At 43.0% G+C, this 18,788-nt stretch overlaps 2 protein-coding genes across 5 annotated transcripts in view; one reads left to right on the top strand and one right to left on the bottom strand.

Annotated features, from left to right (window-relative positions):
* DUSP19 (dual specificity phosphatase 19) overlaps window positions 1-4,071 on the bottom strand; it is a 37,669-nt gene extending 33,598 nt beyond the window's left edge. Inside the window, exon 1 of the mRNA XM_084815380.1 lies at window positions 3,977-4,071. Coding sequence (XP_084671506.1) covers window positions 3,977-3,987 — 11 coding nt within the window. The 5' untranslated portion in view covers window positions 3,988-4,071. The remainder of the gene's footprint in view (window positions 1-3,976) is intronic.
* Window positions 3,400-18,788, top strand: part of NCKAP1 (NCK associated protein 1) — a 73,011-nt gene continuing 57,622 nt past the window's right edge. For 2 of the 4 annotated variants that reach the window (XM_084815352.1, XM_084815331.1), the window contains exons 1-3: window positions 3,400-3,488; window positions 3,675-3,845; window positions 18,395-18,505. In XM_084815352.1, coding sequence (XP_084671478.1) covers window positions 3,738-3,845; window positions 18,395-18,505 — 219 coding nt within the window. In that variant the 5' untranslated portion in view covers window positions 3,400-3,488; window positions 3,675-3,737. Of the gene's footprint in view, window positions 3,489-3,517; window positions 3,846-18,394; window positions 18,506-18,788 lie in introns of those variants that run through there. The other 2 variants (XM_084815321.1, XM_084815341.1) reach the window with 2 other exon arrangements.

Here is an 18,788-nt window from a genome sequence, read left to right as displayed (position 1 = left end):
TCCAATCAGCCTCCACAAACTTCTTTCTCCCCCTCCACTTTAATTTCTCCTAAATAGCTGTAGAACTCAAATTATTCCAAAAGGAGGGTTAGGACTATGTGGCATCATGATCAAGGAACTGCTAAGGCTTTTAAACAGGTTCTACAGTTTTAAAAAAGCTAGAAAAAGCCCTCCACCACTTCACCTCATAAAGTTAATTTAAGTACCTGCAATGGTTGCAAACCCTGGATAGCCTCCTAAATTCCTCTCAAGTACTACCTCCCTGAAAGGAGCCACTTGGCTTAGGGAATTCTCTCTACCCCCCCCCCCACATTTCCAATCACCATTCTTCTTTTCTTCTTCCTTCCCCTATCCTGTTCTTTCTTTCTTTCTCTTCTTTATTCCACCCAGAGCATATCTTGGGGAATTCTTAAAGAGAATTCTCTTCGGCAGGCAAGAGAAGTTCTGAACGGCAATTGACTTTATACAAACAGACAAGAGGTGTTTTTTTTCTCCTTCTCCTCACTCAAGTCTTTGAGAAGAGTGGGTTCACACGGTTGCAGAGAAACACACTGGGGCTGTTTTGTTTGTCAGTTGCCCTTATCCAGCAACAGGAAGGGCTGTAGCTCAGTGGCAGAGCACATGCTTGGCATGCAGAAGGTCCCAGGTTCAACCCCCAGCATCTCCAGGTAGGGCTGGAAAGAATCCTACCTGAAAACCTGGAGAGCCGCTGCTGCCAGTTGGTATCAACAATACTGCGCTAGATGGACCCAGGGTCTGACTCAGTACAAGGCAGCTTCCTATGTTCCTCTGAACAGACAGCTTTTATTTTTTTAAAAAGGGAATCTTTGGTTTGTTTTTTAAGTGAAGGGGAGATAAATATTGCTAATGTATGCAATCCTATGTATGCCTGCTGAGAAGTCCCATTATGTTTAATGAGGCTTCCCCCAGGAAAGTGTGCATAGGATTCCAGCACAAGTTACTTTTGCAGGGAGGTTTGCACCTTGATGTTCTGCATGTTTACTCAGAAATAAGCCCTGAGTTGTGAGCACGGTACCGCAGGCTTAATACAGTGCTTACCCAATTCCATCTAATGAACTGACTACCCTTTTAGCTCAGTCCTATGAATGTTTTGTCATTTGTGGGTTCGGGGTTTGTTTGTTTTTTTGCATGAACTCTAGCTTTGGTGAGGGAAAGGCACCTAGTGCACGCTCAGAGTTTCTCCTTAACTTAGCTCTAGTTCTGAAAACAGACTTATTGGCTGAATCCTGGTGAAGTCTTGGCACAAATGAAGTTATGGGGAGGAAGATATAATGAGAGCTTGTGCATAACAAGGAGGTACAGAGGAGTTGCACAAAACAAGACATCAGTTTTTATGAAGAGTTGCTGGAGGATGGTAGGATGAGGAGGGATGGTTGCATGGAGGGGGATAGAATTGGTAGGGGGAGAATGTAAGTGCTCAGTGGTGAAAGAAAAACATTCTGCACATGCTCAGAGGCACTCTCTATTTAAAAACATAGGAAGAGCCAAGCTGCATCAGACCAAGGTCCATCTAGTCCAGCATTCTGTTCACACAGTGGCCAACTAGATGCCCATAGGAAAGTCACAAGCAGGACATAAGTGCAATAGCACTTTCCCACCCATGTTCCCCTGCTGCTGACACGGGTGAAATGTAAATAAATTCTAGTCATTCTAAATTAGAATGCATGTATATCCTTCAGAAACTTTGCAGGTTTCTTGCCTGGGGTACACCTCTAATGACCTGTGCATTTTCATATAAATATACCCAAAAACTATCAGGGAAGGGGTGAATGGAAGGGAAAGCAAATCACTCCCCCTGCAACTGGAGAACTCCCTTTCCACATAAACTGCTGCACCTATCCTTCTGAAACCTTGCTGGTTTCTTACTTAGGGACAACTGTAGGCTGTCTGTAATTTTCAGAATAATGGTCCACAAGGAACATAGGGAGGTAAGTATGTCCTCTTTTGGAGACCTCAAAATGTCAAGGCCACCCTTGCACAAAAACCCTTGTGGCTATCATTCTGAAATTTGGCAGACATGATCTCCTCTGATGGGGCAATGAATCCTGAAATGTGTATCCAATTCTTTTAAGGAATTAAAATATTATTGGCAGTTCCCCTTAAAAGAAAATCAAAATATAAACCCTGCACCTATTTTTCTGACATTGGGCAGGTGTAATCCCCTTCTAGGGGGCTACTATGCCTGACATTATCATCCAGTTCTGACCAAGAGAAAAAAGTTACAATTTTTTTCTAATTTCCCATGGTAGTCAACAGAAAGCAGAAAGACTCATTTTTCCAAACCCTGACTCAGGTTTGGTGCTGAGCTGAAGTGGTCCTACTACAAATTGGCCAGAGCAGAAGCAGGATGTTTTCCAAAATGCTGAACTGGGGTCTCAGTTGAAGTGGGGTGGGGGGGTCAGTGCACACTTCTTATGTATGTATGTAATCTGTACACACATGCAACCACACTGCATGCACACAACACACACACACACATATATTAGACATGCGCTTAGACATACATATATATATATATATATATATATGTCATATATATATATATATATATATATAGGACAATGACATACATATATACCACAGCCTTCAGTGTGGTGGCCCCCTTCCTGTGGAATTCCCTGCCTTTAGAGGTCAGAGAGGCGCCAACCTTGTGTTCCTTCCGGCACCTCCTGAAGACATTGTTTTTTCAACAGGCCTTCCTTGCACCACCAGCTGTGGTTTGCTCAATTCCACTTTGCTGGTGTTTGTCTTTTTTTTTTTCCTTTTTTTTTTTAAACGTTTTAACTTTTTTAAGCTGCTGTTTTATTCTTTTATCATCTTGTTCACCGCTCCAAAATCTTCTGATGTGGAGCAGTATATAAACATGGTAAATAAACCAAGAAATATGCAAATTTGTGTTCTGGGCCCGTGCCCCGGATCTTTTCAGAACCTAGCAGCGCCCCTGACTGCCGCCGTGTATCAGCGAAGCGAATCAACGGGCAGAAAACAGTGCTGGGCTTATTACAGTGCTAGTGTGCCTCAGCCTTCCCCAAACTGGTGTCCTCCAGATATTTTGGGTTTCAGCTCCCACCAGCCCCAGCCCGTGCGGCCTGAAACGCTGGCTGCTGCCGCCCAAAACATCTGGAGGGCATCAGGTCGGGGAAGGCTGGTGTGTGTGAGAGAGAGAGAAAGGGGGGGAGGCTGAGGCGCGCACGCACAGCGCCCTAAAACTGCGGGCAAGCGCGGAAGGCGAGCTCGGGCCGCGCCGAAGCGCCCGCCGGGCGTGATTACCGCCACCCCGACTCTGCCCACGTTACGTCGAGGCGGAAGCTGCTCTGCTCCGTTCCCGCCGCGGGCGGGGGGCAGCAGAGAGCCGCGTCACGTGGGGCGGAGGAGCCCGGCCTCTCCGTGGGCAGCGGCCGGGGTAGAGCCTCCGCCGCCGCCGCCGCCGCCGCCACGCCTAGCCGAGCCCGAGATTGGCAGGGGCGGCCGCGGGAGGGACCGGCGCGGGCGGCGGGGGGCGACGCGGAGGAGGAGGGAGCCGGGCGATGGAGGCGGTGTGAGCGCGGCCCGGAGGGCCTGGCCGGGGGAGGCGGCGGCGCGTCGGCGGAGGCGGGGGGCGAGCGGCGGGCTGAGCGCGGAGCCGCCGCCTTTCCCTCGGCAGCCGCCCGCAGCCCGCGGCGGCGGCCTCTCCCCTCTCCCCTCTGTCTCTCTCCCCCTCCTTCCCCTCGGCCAGGATGTCGCGCTCGGTGCTGCAGCCCAGTCAGCAGAAGCTGGCCGAGAAGCTGACCATCCTCCACGACCGCGGCGTCGGCATGCTCACTCGCCTCTACAACATCAAGAAGGTGCGCGGGCCCGGCCGCGGGGGGGGGGGCGGCGGCGGGTCCGGATCCGAGCGCGGCTCCCCCGCCGCTCGCTTGGGGCGGCAGGCGCGCTCCGGCCGGCGCCTGTATTAATCCGGCCTGGCGCGGCCTACCTGGCTCGCATCGTCAGCGCCGGTTTCCCGGCCGCCTCGAGGGAAGGAGGCGGCGGCGGCGGCCGCGAAGGCTCTCTTGTCCCCCGCTCCCCCAACCCCGTGGCTGCCTCTTAGTCAGCGAGGCCTGCTGGGTGTGGGGACTGTTTTGCGTTGGGGCGGAGGCCCAGGCGGCAACGGAAAACCAACCCGTGTGTATGTATGTATGTATTTATATCCCATTTCCTTTACGGAAAGAGAGGAAGAGAAAGGGGGGGGTGCAAATATGGATTGGCCCGGATGCACCATCTGGTTTTATCCATCTGGTCGCCCCATCGAAAGGGGAGGAGGCGAAGGTTGTTGTCGGGGAAACTCCTTTTCCCAAATCAAACTCCAGCTCCTGTTTGTTTTTAAAAGGTGTGTGTGTGGGGGGGGGGGGGTGTCAGAGGAGCGTAGCTGCACTCCATATTTAATATGTAATTAAAAATGTCTTCCATATATATGGGGAAGATCCCCTGCAGAGTATATGAAGCCTGTACTTTTCTTCATCCAACTTGTGAGTCATGCAACTAGGGGGAGAGAGAGAAAATAGCCTCTTCTTACTCTAGTTGCCCCAATAATAATGAAAGGGGTACTGTAATTGTTGTTTCTCTTGTATCATCTTTTGAGCTAAAACGTTATTGGGTAGGTTGTTCGCTAAGGGAGCATTTGTGCTGAAGGATTAAATAGCAGCTGTTCCTTCTGATTGTTCCAGTTATTACTACCCCCCAGCCAGGGGGGGACATTGTCACAAAGGAAAGTGAAAGGAGAGATTCTTGACAGGTTATGCTTCAAACAGTAGCTGGAGAGCTCATGGTGACATTTGACCACTAAGCCACAGTATGAACCTATTACAAAAATCAGTGTTGTTCCCCCCCCTCCACAACTCCAACAACTAAGCGGTGTTCGGTGGATTTTGAACTGCAAATTATTGAGGCTAAAGTGAAAAAAAGCCAAACCCAGTGAGGACTTTTTTGTTCATTATTTTATCTACTACATATATACTTTGCGAACCACCTTTAAAGTACGTATTTGAAATTACCGGTGTGTCTCAACTGTAGTTAGGATACTGGTCTTTTAAAAATGTTTTACGCCTGTCGGATGTGTATCTTAAAGCATATTTACCTGAACGTTAAGTTCAATTGATTTAAATAAGCTTGTGTTTAGGATTGCAGTCCTGGTTGAATGTTTTTACCAGTAAAAAATGCATTGTCAGCTTCCTTGACATTGTATAGTATTATTTTTGTAAATGTTGGTATGGTCAGAGTCTTTGCTTTTTCATGCTATGTAAGGTGCACACTGGCTTGGTTAAAAGACTTCAGGTCTTCAAAAGCAGGGGTGGGCAGAAGGCAGAGATTATAATCTGGGTCACTAACCGATTTCTGGGGGACCCTCTAGTGCCTGTTGGCTGCTGGATTGTCCAGCTAACAATGCTGGACTAGCTAAATCCAGCAAGTCACAACTCTATACTTATCTGTTCAGGGCTGGGCTATAGCTCAGTGGAAGACCACATACTTTGCATGCAGAAGGTCCTGGGTTTAACCCCTGGCATTTCCAGGCAGGGTAGGAAAAATTCCTGCCTGAAACCGTGGAGAGCCACTGCCAGTCAATGTTGACAATACCAATTGTATTGACTCTGTGTAAGACAGCTTCCTGTGTGCTCAAAATTGAGTTTAGTGGTGCTTATTCCCAGGAAAGTGGGTACAGGATTGTGGGCCTTATTATATTCCTTAACTGTTAAGAGACCCTGACCATGTACTCTTGTTCTATAAATTTAAGATACATCTGTGGATAACAGGGATTATAGTAAAAAAAGAAAGACAAGACATATAAGACTGAAGTTAGCCTTGTTGTTGCTGTTCAGTTGTTCAGTCGTGTCCGACTCTTCGTGACCCCATGGACCACAGCACGCCAGGCCCTCCGGCCCTCCGCTCTCTCCCCGAGTGTGCTCAGGTTCATATTCATTGCATTGGTGATGCTATCTAGCCATCTCATCCTCTGCCGTCCCCTTCTCCTTTTGCCTTCAATCTTTCCTAACATCAGGGTCTTTTCCAGTGAGTTTTCTCTTCGCATTAGGTGGCCAAAATATTTGAGCTTCAGTATCTGTCCTTCCAATGAGCAGTCAGGGTTGATTTCCTTTGACTGATTTGACCTCCTTGCAGTCCAGGGGACTTGTAAGAGTCTTCTCCATCACCACAGTTCGAAAGTATTATATTTGGTTAATGACTTCATTATAACTTCCACCAGAATTGCAGGTGCAAAAAGTTCATGAAATGTTGAGTAGGAAATAACAGACAACATAAATGGCTGGGTTTAACACAATTCTCTTTCAACCAGTTTGGAAACGCATTTTGGAATTAATGCTAATTTCAGTTTTGTATCTAGTTTTTTATGTAGTCCTCATCACTATGGTAACTGGGGAACCACTGCTTGAAGCAGTGGCTTTCAGTGGGTCTTGCTGGTGTGGTCTGGTAGATGTAGCAGAAAGGGAGGCATTGATGGGATTCTGAATACTGCAGTCTGCTATTTCTTACACTGTTGCAAAACCCTTCTTGAAACAGGAAAATGCTGGACAGCCAGAGTAGGCTTGTAGTTTTCAGAGTACTTCTTTGCTTCCCACATAGTTTGTTTCCTGCAGGAGGAAAGTCTATATCTCCACTACCCATGAGTGTGTGTATCTGGTGGGTGGGGTTTTGAGAGGGTTCTTTAAATTTACAAGAGAATGTTACTAGGCAATATGTGGTAGTGTGGTTAGATGAATTGGTTAAGGGTTTTTTGAAAAGAGGAAATAACAGCTGATCAGTGTTAATGTTCCTGCTGAAGTTAAGCACTTTAAAGCCCCATTGATTTTGACTGGAGACTTTCACTCTGATGTAATTTAAAAATTTGGCTGGATGAATGTTTCGAATTCATCCCTATTTTATATGTACATATGAGTATTACTCTTGACCTAAAATGGAGATCTCCCCCTCCCTTTCAGTTCCTGCCTCTCAAGTTGCTTCTGGTTTGTATACTAGCTAAAACAATAGAGTTTGGAATTTGCTAGGTGCAAGAGCTCATTGTCTTTTTGGCTAATATTATCTCTATTCGTCATTATGTTCAGCTGCAATATATAAGAGAAATAAAACCATCCTGTTTTTAGTGAATAGAGAAACAAAGTGGGAATACTATAATGAAGTGGCTGTTACAGAATACATTGCTATATGTTCCCTAGAAATTGACAGTTGTGACAACTTCTGTATCAACCTTATTTGAAAGGAGACAGATGCAATGGCTACATTCGGATGATCATCCAAGGATGATCGTAAACCAACTCGGGATCTTCATACTAAAGCTAGTGCGCATTAAACCAGAGTCCCCTGTTATCCCTTGTTATGTCTGAACCTAGGTGCTCTGGCTTAATGATGGTTAACAAACCTGACTTATTGATCCTGACTTACTCTGGTCAGTGATCCTGATTTATTCTGGTTTATTTCCCCAGCTTTTTCACTGACATTATGCCAGAGTTCCTTAGTTCAGATGTAATGAGATAACTGGATTCTGGCCTAATGGAAAGCAGGATCTTCACACTGAAGCTGGCATGCAACAGGTGGAGGGCTGGGGTAAGGGCGGTGCATGTGTCTACAGTGGGCATCTACGATCCTCCAAATGTGGCCTTTGTCTCGTTTGAATAACTAGGAATGAAACTTAGCCGTGTTCTGTGCACTCAGTGGGCTTAGGAGCACCTATTTTATCAATTTCACTAACTGCTGGTGAATTCTGAACAGTAGAAGCAATCATATATAGGAAGCACAGAATTACTAATGGGACTTTCCAGGAGGTATTATCTTGTGCAATGTCTGTAGGTCAGTCAAAATGTGAAATGGCCAGTATAGTCTTTTATGCTGAAGTATAGGACTCAGGTAGAAATTCTGATGTGCATGTTAGATCTTATTCTCACCAGAAGTAGGTTTCTGTGAGGTTATCTTGTCTCTACAGTGCTTTAAGTATTGGACAGTTGGTCTTGAATATGGATGGTGATACTGATATTTCTTTTCTTTTTTTCTAAGAAAAGATCAAAGCCACAATAATGTGTGTGTGTTGCTTCTGCAGGAGGGTACATTTTTCAGTTGGCTTTCGGAATAACCTATAGCTATTGTGCCCATTTAATTTCATGAAGTGGCTTTACTGCAGGCTCCTTCCCAAAGACAAGATTCTTTGCTGATAGACCTCTCTGGTGACTTGAGCTGATCTGCTTTAAGTTTGCAGTCTAAAATACAATTCTCAAGTCATTTGTGGTGGCACATTGATTCTTTTTTCTTGCAACTATAAACATAAACCACTGTACTTTCTGGTTTTAATTTTTGTGAACTGCCCAGAGAGCTTTGGCTATTGGGTAGTATAGAAATGTAATAAATAAATAAACAAATAAAAATAGTTTGAGATTTTCAGTGCGTTTATACAACATTTGAAGGCAGTTGTGATTTTAAAACTGTTCAGAGCTGCAGTATTAACTAATGTGAACCAGCAAAAGGTGAGACAGTAGCCAGCTGCCTTTTCTTGGTATGGGAAGCAGGGCTAGAACACCAGCCTTTCTGCCACACCAAAATAGAAGAAAGCCCTGCCCCTACTGAATCCATTATGTATTTTGTGGAAACTGGTAATTGATAGTGATTAGTATGGTAGCTTCCTGGAAATATGCTCAAGGCCGTTGGATCTGCCCATTTCTTCTACTCAGATTTGTGTCCCAACATCAGAAGTATAAAATGTTATTTGCTCTAGTGCTACTTATGTCAGCCCGTGTGGTTGGGATGTATTTCATGTGAGAGAACCTAGCTGGAGATATACAAGTGGCTTTTATATGCTGGTTTCCTTGTCTGATTGTATGCACCAAAGAAAATATTAAACCCTCTGACTAAGTAAGGTAAGATCTATGATATGCAATTGTTAGTATAGGAGAAAGAAGTACATCTGCTCTGGAATACCAAAGGATTCCTGGTTTACGTGGGAAAGCAATTTGCCTGTGTAGCACAAATTATTTTTTTAAGTAGTATTCTGAGTTGTTAGTCTTACTTCATACCTATTTTCTGATGAACAAGGCAGTGCTAATAAGACACAAGATTTATAGAAAGCATTTTAAATGGAATAGAATAAGGCTCTGGTTACTTTTCATTAGATATACTGCAGCCATTGGTATATTTTAAACTGTAGACCTTATTTATAATAGATTTGTCACTGGCCTCAATCTGCCAAGACCTGCTTTAGGTGTGGCGGTGGGATAAATGTATCAGGCTAATGATTTTGATTATATATTTTAACAGCAGCAAATCCTTATGCCTTATGACAAATTTCTTTTGAAACCGAATTGCATGTGGTTTGCCCCATAGTGTATGGGCTGTACTTGGCAGAAGCAAGTCAGAAGCTCCAGTGGAAGCATGGAGCTAAATGTGTGGTTCTTTGGATTGTGGCCATTGTGCAAAGAGAGCAAACATTGCCTTTTTTTGCTGTGAATTAATCCTGCAACTAAGAATGGTAAACAAGTCCCTGCATACCACTCTTTAAAGGATTTGTTTTTCCAAAGCAAATGCTTACGCACCCTTGGAAATAAATCTAAACAGGTACTATCCTACATGCTTTTATTAGTGTGTCTTCTCATATGTTAGTAGTTTCTAGTATAGTGACCGCCTGAAAAGGTGGTAGAGGGACACCAACTCTGTTCTTACTTACAAAAGCATATCTGGGTATTCTTGAACTCCTTTGGTTGTCTGTCCTCTTTTTATGTCTGTCCAAATTATTGGGAACAACTCACTGACAAAAGAAATCTTCCCCATTTGCAGCAAGACTAGTGAGTGGTGTAATATGGCCCCCTGTGCCATAAACTTCAGTATACCTGCCTAGTTGCAATTCATATTTTTCACAGGCAACTATGTGAGTAGCTATTTGCAAACCTGTACTTTAGAAACTTCTATCACCTGTTGTGTTAATCAATCATAGACTGGGTTTGGACGACACACAGTGGGTTGTCATGGGTTATTTAATCCATGATGAGATGCAGTGCACATGGGTGCCAGATCACATATTTAATTTCATTTATTATATTTCTATACCGCCCCATAGCCGAAGCTCTCTGGACACTTCACAGAAATTAAAAACCATTAAAATACATTATGTGAATGGTTTTTATATTTTATATAATGACATAAAACAAACAACACACAACAACAATGTATACCTAAAACAATCAGCCAGAGACAATCAGAGACTCATTATATGCTGCCAAATGCCTGAGAGAAGAGGGGCAGATTTAACCTGGTTCTGAAAAGATGACAGTGTTGGTGCCAGGTGGGCCTTGTCAGGGAAATTATTCCATAAATGGGGAGCCACCACCCAAAAGGCCCTCTTTTTGTTGCTGCCCTCCGAGCCTCTCTCGTAGGAGACTCCTGGAGGAGGGCCTACGATGCAGAACGTAGTGTACAGGCTAGTTCATGCCGGGGGAGGCGTTCTGTCAGGTACTGTGGTCCTGAGCCATGTAGGGTTTTATAGGTCAAAACCAGCACTTTGAATTGGGCTTGGAAACATATAGGCAGCCAGTGCAAGCAGGCCAGAATTAGTCTTATATGTTCAGACCTTCTGGTCCCTGTTATCGGTCTGGCTGCTGCATTTTGCACAAGCTGCAGCTTCCAAACAGTCTTCAAAGGCAGCCCTATGTAGAGTGCATTGCAGTAATCTAACTTGGAGGTTACCAGAGCATAAACAGCTGAAGCCAGGCTATCGCTGTCCAGATAGTGGCGTAGCTGGGCCACCAACCGAAGTTGGTAGAAGGTACTCTGACTTGGACTCCTGCATTGAGCAGGGGGTTGGACTCGATGGCCTTGTAGGCCCCTTCCAACCCTACTATTCTATGATTCTTTGATTCTATACTCCATGCAACTGAGGTCACCTGAGCCTCAAGTGACAAAGATGGCTCCAGGAGGACCCCCAGGCTACAAACCTGCTTCTTCAGGGGGAATGCAACCCCATACAAAGCAGGTTCAGCACCCTCCATCCGGTCTGCAGAACCATCCACTAACAGCATTTCAGTCTTGTCTGGACTGAGTTTCACTTTATTAGCCCTCATCCAGTCCATTGCCACAGCCAGGCACCGATTTAGCACATCCACAGCCTTACCTGAAGAAGATGAGAAGGAGAAATACAGCTGCGTGTCATCAGCATACTGATGACAGTGCACTCCAAAACGCCAGATTGACCGCACTCAATGGTTTCATGTAAATGTTGAATAACATGGGGGACAAAACCAACCCCTGTGGAACCCCATATTGGAGAGTCCATGGGGCCTAGCAATATCACCGAAGTACCACCTTCTGGAGGCGACCCTCCAAGTATGAGTGAAACCACTGCAATGCAGTGCCTCCCACTCCCAGGTCAGACAGTTGCCCCAGAAGGATACCATAGTCGATGGTACCAAAAGCAGCCGAGAGATCAAGGAGACTCAACAAGGTCACACTCCCCATGTCTCTCCCAACATAGGTCATCATACAGGGCGACCAAGGCTGTTTCCATGCCAAATGCAACCCCTGCTTGGGGATTGTTTTATTGTGCGAACCCGGTGAGTGTGGGTTATGTGAGGGTTAAACAAGCAGACCATGGGTTATGCCAGGGTTGTTTAATGCTTGCATAACTCACGGTTGCCAGGCTTGCACTGTACGACAACCCCCAAGGGGGGGTTGTCTATTCAAAATGACAGCCACATGTGCTAGAGCCTCCCCATGGGTTAAATAACTCACAGTGGGCTGTCATGCCATGCTAACAGCCCAGCAGAGTTAGAGAAACAAAAGGCCATTCATTTTAAAGATAGTTTTTCTCATCTTCTTAATCTCTTTGTTAGTATGATATTGTTTTAAACTTAAAGTCTTTAAATTGTAAATTGCTTTGTGGGCCCTTTTGAAGCCAAAAAGTGATTCCTACATAATTTTATCAGTAGAAATATACATCTGCCCCAAAGCACTTATTAGTTGCCACAGATCAACCCATGCGGTCCAAATTGAGTTGGACTGAAACACAATGTGCTCATGAGCAAAAGCTGCAGATACTTACATTTTCTTCATAGCTCACAGTTCAGTGGCTAATCTTGATCATTACTTCTTTAATTCAATGCAGCTTTTGAATCTGTTGGGAGATTCCTTCCCTTGAAGTCATTGATATTCCTTACCATGCATAAAGATGATCAGGAACATAAAATATTAGCATATCCTCGACATAGTGTGGCTCTTGATTCTTGTTTGCCGATTTTCAAGTAATGTGTTAGTTTTTGGCTGCCTGGAAGTATAACTTGTTAACATATCTCAGGTTATAAAAATATATACAGAAAATTCAGGAAATCCCAAGGTTCTAAACTGCAGAAGATTCCTGATATTACATTGTATGTTCCTTAGTTTCCATATCATCAGTCATTCCAATAGCTTTTAATACTGCCAAATAATAAATGAGCTAAGGAAAAATCCATTTTTCTTATAGCACATCAGCATCTGTGTACATCCAATGAAAAGAAATCTTAATCTGGATTGTGGTATGCATCTCCTTAACTCCTTTTCCCCTAATTTCTTTTAATACCTAATATTTTTGTGACCTTTCCCAGGAATGCTCAAGGATTTCAATTTGTCCACATTTTTAGGCAAACTAACCTGATTGGTGCTTCCTGAACTCAAAACGCAGATTGGAATGCAGTTATCCTTCATTTTTCACATTTCTCCAAACTTTGCAATGCTGTTCTCAGCTCAAAACTGCACCAAAATGCATATTTAAGATAAAATTAATATAATTTGAGTATTTTAGGATTAAATGTATAATTTGTGGGGGAAATTGCACATTTCTGTGTTTCTTAAAAAAAAAAAAAATGCCCAGATTGATGCAGAAATGGGATAGAAGGGACTTCTGAATTAACACATGCAAAACTGACATGGATCAGAAATAGACTGATCTGTCCAACCCTGGTTGGGAGCATTGGTGTCTGGCCCTGATGGTGATATGGTTGGATTCCAGAGACCAGTTAACAGTATTGCAGTGATGTTTACATAACACTTCAGCTGAGTTCAGATGATCAGCAGGGGAAACAACACAGCATTGGTAGTTTCCCCCAACCCTGCCGGTCATGTGACCAGAATTACCCTAATTACCTGCGCCATGTTGTGGGTTGCAATGTGTGTTGCCCCGGCCATGGGCTTTGAACTCCTAGGTTAGAGGTGCCAAGATAGTGATAAATCAGATTCAAAAGTTTACTTACAAGGAGACTTTATTGGGTAACTTACAGCACACAGGCGTACCTGTGGTCATTGGGTCAAATGGGTTGTATACAATACACGTTAGCAGTATAACAGCAACAAGCACCCTGTAGCATTCATTCTCAGCATAAACTAACAGCACTTGGTTCTCAGCACAGCCACCTGTAAACAAACTTGCTTGATAACACTCTCACTCATTAGTATAGAATGTGCTAGGCCACGCTATTGGCCCTTTGAATCATCTTCATTTGCTCAGAGGCTTACTAGCAAGGGAATTGCAACAATAATAAACTTAAGCAAGCATTATGGATCTCTAGGCCCCTCTAACACTACAAATTACTTGGCTACGCTCCTGGGGCCAATACACCATGTTGGCTGAACCTGGTGTGGGCGTATTTCATTTTTACCCACCCTACACCCAAGCCTTGCAGGATGGGTTGTAGAGTGGGCGAAAATGAACTATGCCTGCACTGGGTTCAGACTAGACAGCAGTCTGTGGTGCGGATAATTAGGGTAATCCTGGCTGTGCGACCGGGATTACCAAGTTGTTTCCCCAGCTGATCGTTCAGACTCAGCCTTCATTTCTGTGCCGGTCCTTTTGGATCACTTTGTGCATTGGTAAGCGATATGGTTGGTAAAAGCTGTACACTTGGGCTTTCATGATACTTGGTGGTTGTGGCTCACTGTTGTTAGTGGTCATAAAAGAATGGGGAGGGAGCTCAGTAGTAGAACGCATGCTTTGGTTGCAGAAGACTTTTGGTTCAGTCTCCTTTAAAAGGTTCTCAATAAAAGGATCTCAGGTAGCAGAGTTGCTACCAGTCAGTAAGTAGGCAATACTATGCTAGATGGGATTCATAGTTTCACTTGGTTGAATACAGCCTCACAGTTATGTGTCTGCTTATCCTATGAGGCTGCCATCTTAAGATTTTGAACTTATAAAACACCTTTTAACTTTTGTAAACTGCTCAGAGACCTTTGTTGATGGGCAGTGTAAGAATGCTGTAAATAAATAAGCAATGGTAATAGTGAGTTTAGGCTACAGTTCTGTATTCACTTACCTGAGAGTGAGTCCTATTGAACTCAAAGGGACTTACTTCTGAGTAGACACATATAGGTGTGCACTGTAAATGTAGTGCATCGGTGAGGAAAATAACCTGAAGCTAGCAATAGGAAGGTAGCAATAAGTTTCTAGAAAGGCATTTTCTTTGTAGGATGGCAATAGTCTTCTCCTTTATCGGAGTACTTGTTGCAGGTGTCAGGCATTGAAGATAATTTGTAGATATCATGAAAGATTCTTTGAATGCTGTATTCTACCTCTGAAGCTGCTTGAAGCTCAGAGCCAAAGCAGCATACTAGAGCCATGTGATTCAAGAAAAGCAATCGCAAATGCATTTTCTGAAATATAGTAATTCAATTTATTATCAATATTGGCATTTCATGATATTTATGTACTTGTTTCTAGTAGCCCATGTAAGACAAAACTGATCAGCGTTCCTCACCTTTCCCTTTCTTACATAGTTAAGCTTACTGTATGTGGAGACATCTTTGCATCCTCACCTATCATAAAGATATACGGTAGGTGAGGATAAGCCTCGGAAAACCATGAGACAGTGGGCTTATCTCATCATGAGTATGTAATAAGTCAGAGCCAAGGTCCTTTCAGTGGCAGGGTATTTATCACATCCTCTGGTCACCATTTTAGAATGACTGCAGAAGTAATATTAACAAATCACACTGACAAAATATTTTGTCCATGTTTTCTGAAGTTTCTCTACTGTGCATTGATTGATTGCCCTGATAAGCATTTCCTTCCTATTTCCTGTCATGTTCCCTACTGTGTGGTGCTAGCTTTCCATGTGCAAGTACATCAGAAAGAAGGCTAGGCGTGAACTCTTCCCCAGATGTGCTACCCTGCCACATATATGGAGGGTTTGCTGTGGAATTCAAATATGTAATCCTTTCCCCTGCATTTAGCAGTGATATAATCCTTTGAGATCTGCACCATGTGCTTTTCCTGGACACTTGAACTGGCTCTTGTGTAGTTAAATTAGCCTGACTTCTGACATGTCATTCCCAATGAGATCTGTTAGAAAAAGTAGCTAGAAGTGGAAGAGACATTGTTATCCAGGGAATCACTCTAGGAAGCATGAAGCTAGGTTTGGTCCACAGTTTAAGATCTGCTGTGGTGATTTTCAGCTTTTCTTGATATATCTTGCCAGAATACAGAAGGAAATGTCTGGAAATAAAGTAATAATTTCATAGAACTCAGATTTGTGACTTTCAAAGAAGTCTTCTTAAATGTGAAATTGTTTTCCTCTGAAAGTATAAAGAAAGATGTAACATTAAGGTTGAATGATGGACCTTTTTTGCATTCCCTTAGTCGTCCCCTTGGCGCTGTTTTAGAAAGTGTAAACACAAGGAGAGACAGGTATTAACCTCCCATGCCTTAGAGAGATGTAGTAAGGTTAGTAAAAATATAAATATGTCCTGGAAGCTGTTTGTAATTAAATGATGTGAACTACCTCCAGGGTCATGTTCACATAATTGTGCAGGGTAAAATGGGTAACAAGTGCTTATTTTGTACTAATTCTGCAAGCTTGTGTGTGTGTGTGTGAGAGAGAGAGACAGAGACAGAGAGACAGAGAGCGCTCTCAAAACAGAGTGCCTTTTAGACTGGTCACTTAGAGAAGCCAAGCAAATGAGAATGCATCTCACTGTTGAGTGACAGTTTAGAATAAGCATTAGACAAACTGAAATTTAAAATTATATTCAAATTATATTTTTAACTTTATTCTACTTTTTCTGTGGTTTACCAATGTGCATAGATTATTGTAATTTCAGTTTTAAAAAGTACTTCCTATGTAAGAGTAAGTGGTTTAAGAATAGTAGTCAGTGTATTTGTTCTACATAGGAAACAAGCATGTTGAGTAGCTGTTTAGGAAGGACCCAACCTAAGTATAGATATCTTTGTGAAGTTCTTACAGCAGATTGTATAAAGTTAGCATTAGGATTCTGCTATAATGATTACTTGCTATGTTCATTCTTGGCTACCATTTCTATTTCAGGTATGTAACATTTCACTGATAGTTGCTCTACTCTTCTGAAAGTTGCATGTGCTGTCTAGTGTTAACTCCCTTTTACCTCACCCCTTTTGCTCAGGATGGTTGACTTGGGAGCTGATGTGATACGTCCTTTGCACTGAAAATGGGTGTTACACACATTTTGGGGACCATATATATATGTAACAGAGATAGTGCCTATTAGAATGCTGACTGTATGTAGAAATATCTAAGTATATTAGCACTTAGCTTTAACTTTGTTAAGTAGTATTAGTTTGCATTCCTGAACATGATGCTTATGGGAATTCAAGATACTTTTGTTTATGTGTAATCTTCTCTTTTTTTGTTACAATGCTTCCCCAGCAAGGACAAGTATGGAAGGTTTGCAAAGCTTTTTCACCTTCCCTCTGCCCGCTTTCAGATCAGTCTCATACTCCATGACTTCTGTCTCTATAATCCACAACACAACTGTAGAAAAGTTAATAAACTGCCATCTTGGCTTTTCACTATGTTGTGTAGAAATGCATAGCATGTTATAGTTTGCATGAACCACAGATTCTCTATTAAGTGAGAATTTTGTATCAAAGAAGAGATATAAGCACAGAAACAGAATTGCTGCACAGTGTTCTTTTGAGTAGATAACACTGGTGCGTTAATTATACTTCTGACAAAGTTCAGCTGTATACCATTGCTCTGTTCTCTGTCCAAGCTTGTCTTCACTGTAGGTTAGATCACCAGACTTCTAGAAAAGTTTTACTGTAGCAATGGGGCAGCACAGCTTCATTATGTAAATAGTTAGTTGGCTGTTTAGTCAGAGAATCCTGTAATAGCTGACTTAGGGCGCAATGCTATGCATGTTTAGACAAAAAAAAGTCCTACAACTTCCAGCATTCCACAGCCAGGGAGTTGTAGGACTTTTTTTCTGTCTAAAGGTGCATAGGATTGCGCCCTTAGTAATGTTTTAACAGATTTACAGTTCTTCATTTGAGATGATTGAAATAATAGACATAACCAAGAATACCCAAATTTATGCAAAGATGTTCAGCATTCAGCCTGGGATCAGATGCAATCTATTGAGCTCCTCTTTTGGCACAGGCTTTCCAACACTCTTAATTTCTGTCCCACAGCAAATATGATTAATCAGTAGCCCTATTTACAAATGAAAGCCATGCCTCAGTAACCAAGCTGATATGTACATAGCATGTGGCATTGGGTTTGTTTTCCTTTAACATGGCTGTTTGTGCTAGTAATAATAAAACTGGTAACCTAACCTCTCCTACTGCACACCGAACTGACACCAGCAGATTGCAAAGGTATGTGACTGGACACAAAATCCAGATAAATACTTGATTTCTGTGGTGGAAATAACTCTGTGGGGCTGTGGTGTGTTTGTAGGCCAGAGTTTACTGAATGTAGCTCTGGGTTCAAAAGTTGTGCCTAGATAATAACCTTGTTAAAATGTAATTTACATAGTGCTACCTCTTTAGAACATTTGAGCCTGATTTACCTTTAAAAGCAAGCAAATACTGGGTGTTCAGTGTCTTAGAGAAATTACAGAGAAACCAATGTTAACTACAGATTGCATGGTTCTTTGCTTCAGATAAGGTATACCAATCTTCCCTAACTTGGTGCCCTACAGATGTTTTGGACTACAACTCCCAGGATTCCTGACCATTGTCCACACTGGCTGGGGCTGGTGGGAGTCCAAAATATCTGGAAGGCACCAGGTTGAGGAAGGCTGAGGTACACTAATAATGTAATAAGCCCAGCACCGTTTTCTACCAGTTGATTAGCTTCACTAATACATGGTAGCAATTAAAGACAAACCTGCCTCACACTTTGACTAGAAGTAAGCCTGAGCTTCCCCTTCACAGCTGTTTTGCACTAACTGCTTTGAAACTTCCATGCATTTCTTCCAGTAGAAGAGCATCTCTGTACTGTATCCCATTGCATAGTCCAGCTGTGACAATCCCACTCATTTGTTCACCTCACTAAAAAGCTAAAGATGTTTCTGATTGCAGATTAGCTAAAATTATATATTTGGTGAAAAGAATGTATTTTTAGTTTCTTTTTATTTTCTTCTATAGGCATGTGGAGACCCAAAAGCAAAACCATCATATCTGATTGACAAAAATCTGGAATCAGCTGTCAAGTTCATTGTCAGAAAATTTCCAGCTGTTGAAACACGCAACAACAATGTAAGTAACAAAGCACTCTGTAAATATTTGGATCTGCTAAATATCTGGTGTGGGCCCCATCTGGGAGGGCGAGATGGGACACAGTATTGGGCTTTTGCAGTGGTTGAAACTCAGTGGTAGGCTGATTATATGCCAGAAGTAATGGGACTGCACCAAAGGCAGAAGTTTCATAGCTGTAGCTTTCTCCATTGCTGGAATGATGGGAAAAGCTTCCAGTCCTGAACTTTGCTATGTTTTAGAATTCTTAGACATGGACAGGAGCCTTGTGCATTTTGGAATATGA

Source organism: Heloderma suspectum, chromosome 1, assembly GCF_057233095.1.
Source record: "Heloderma suspectum isolate Gila_16-S chromosome 1, 16-S_ref, whole genome shotgun sequence".
Taxonomy (NCBI): Eukaryota; Metazoa; Chordata; class Lepidosauria; order Squamata; family Helodermatidae; genus Heloderma; species Heloderma suspectum.
This window is presented reverse-complemented; position numbering and strand designations above follow the sequence as displayed.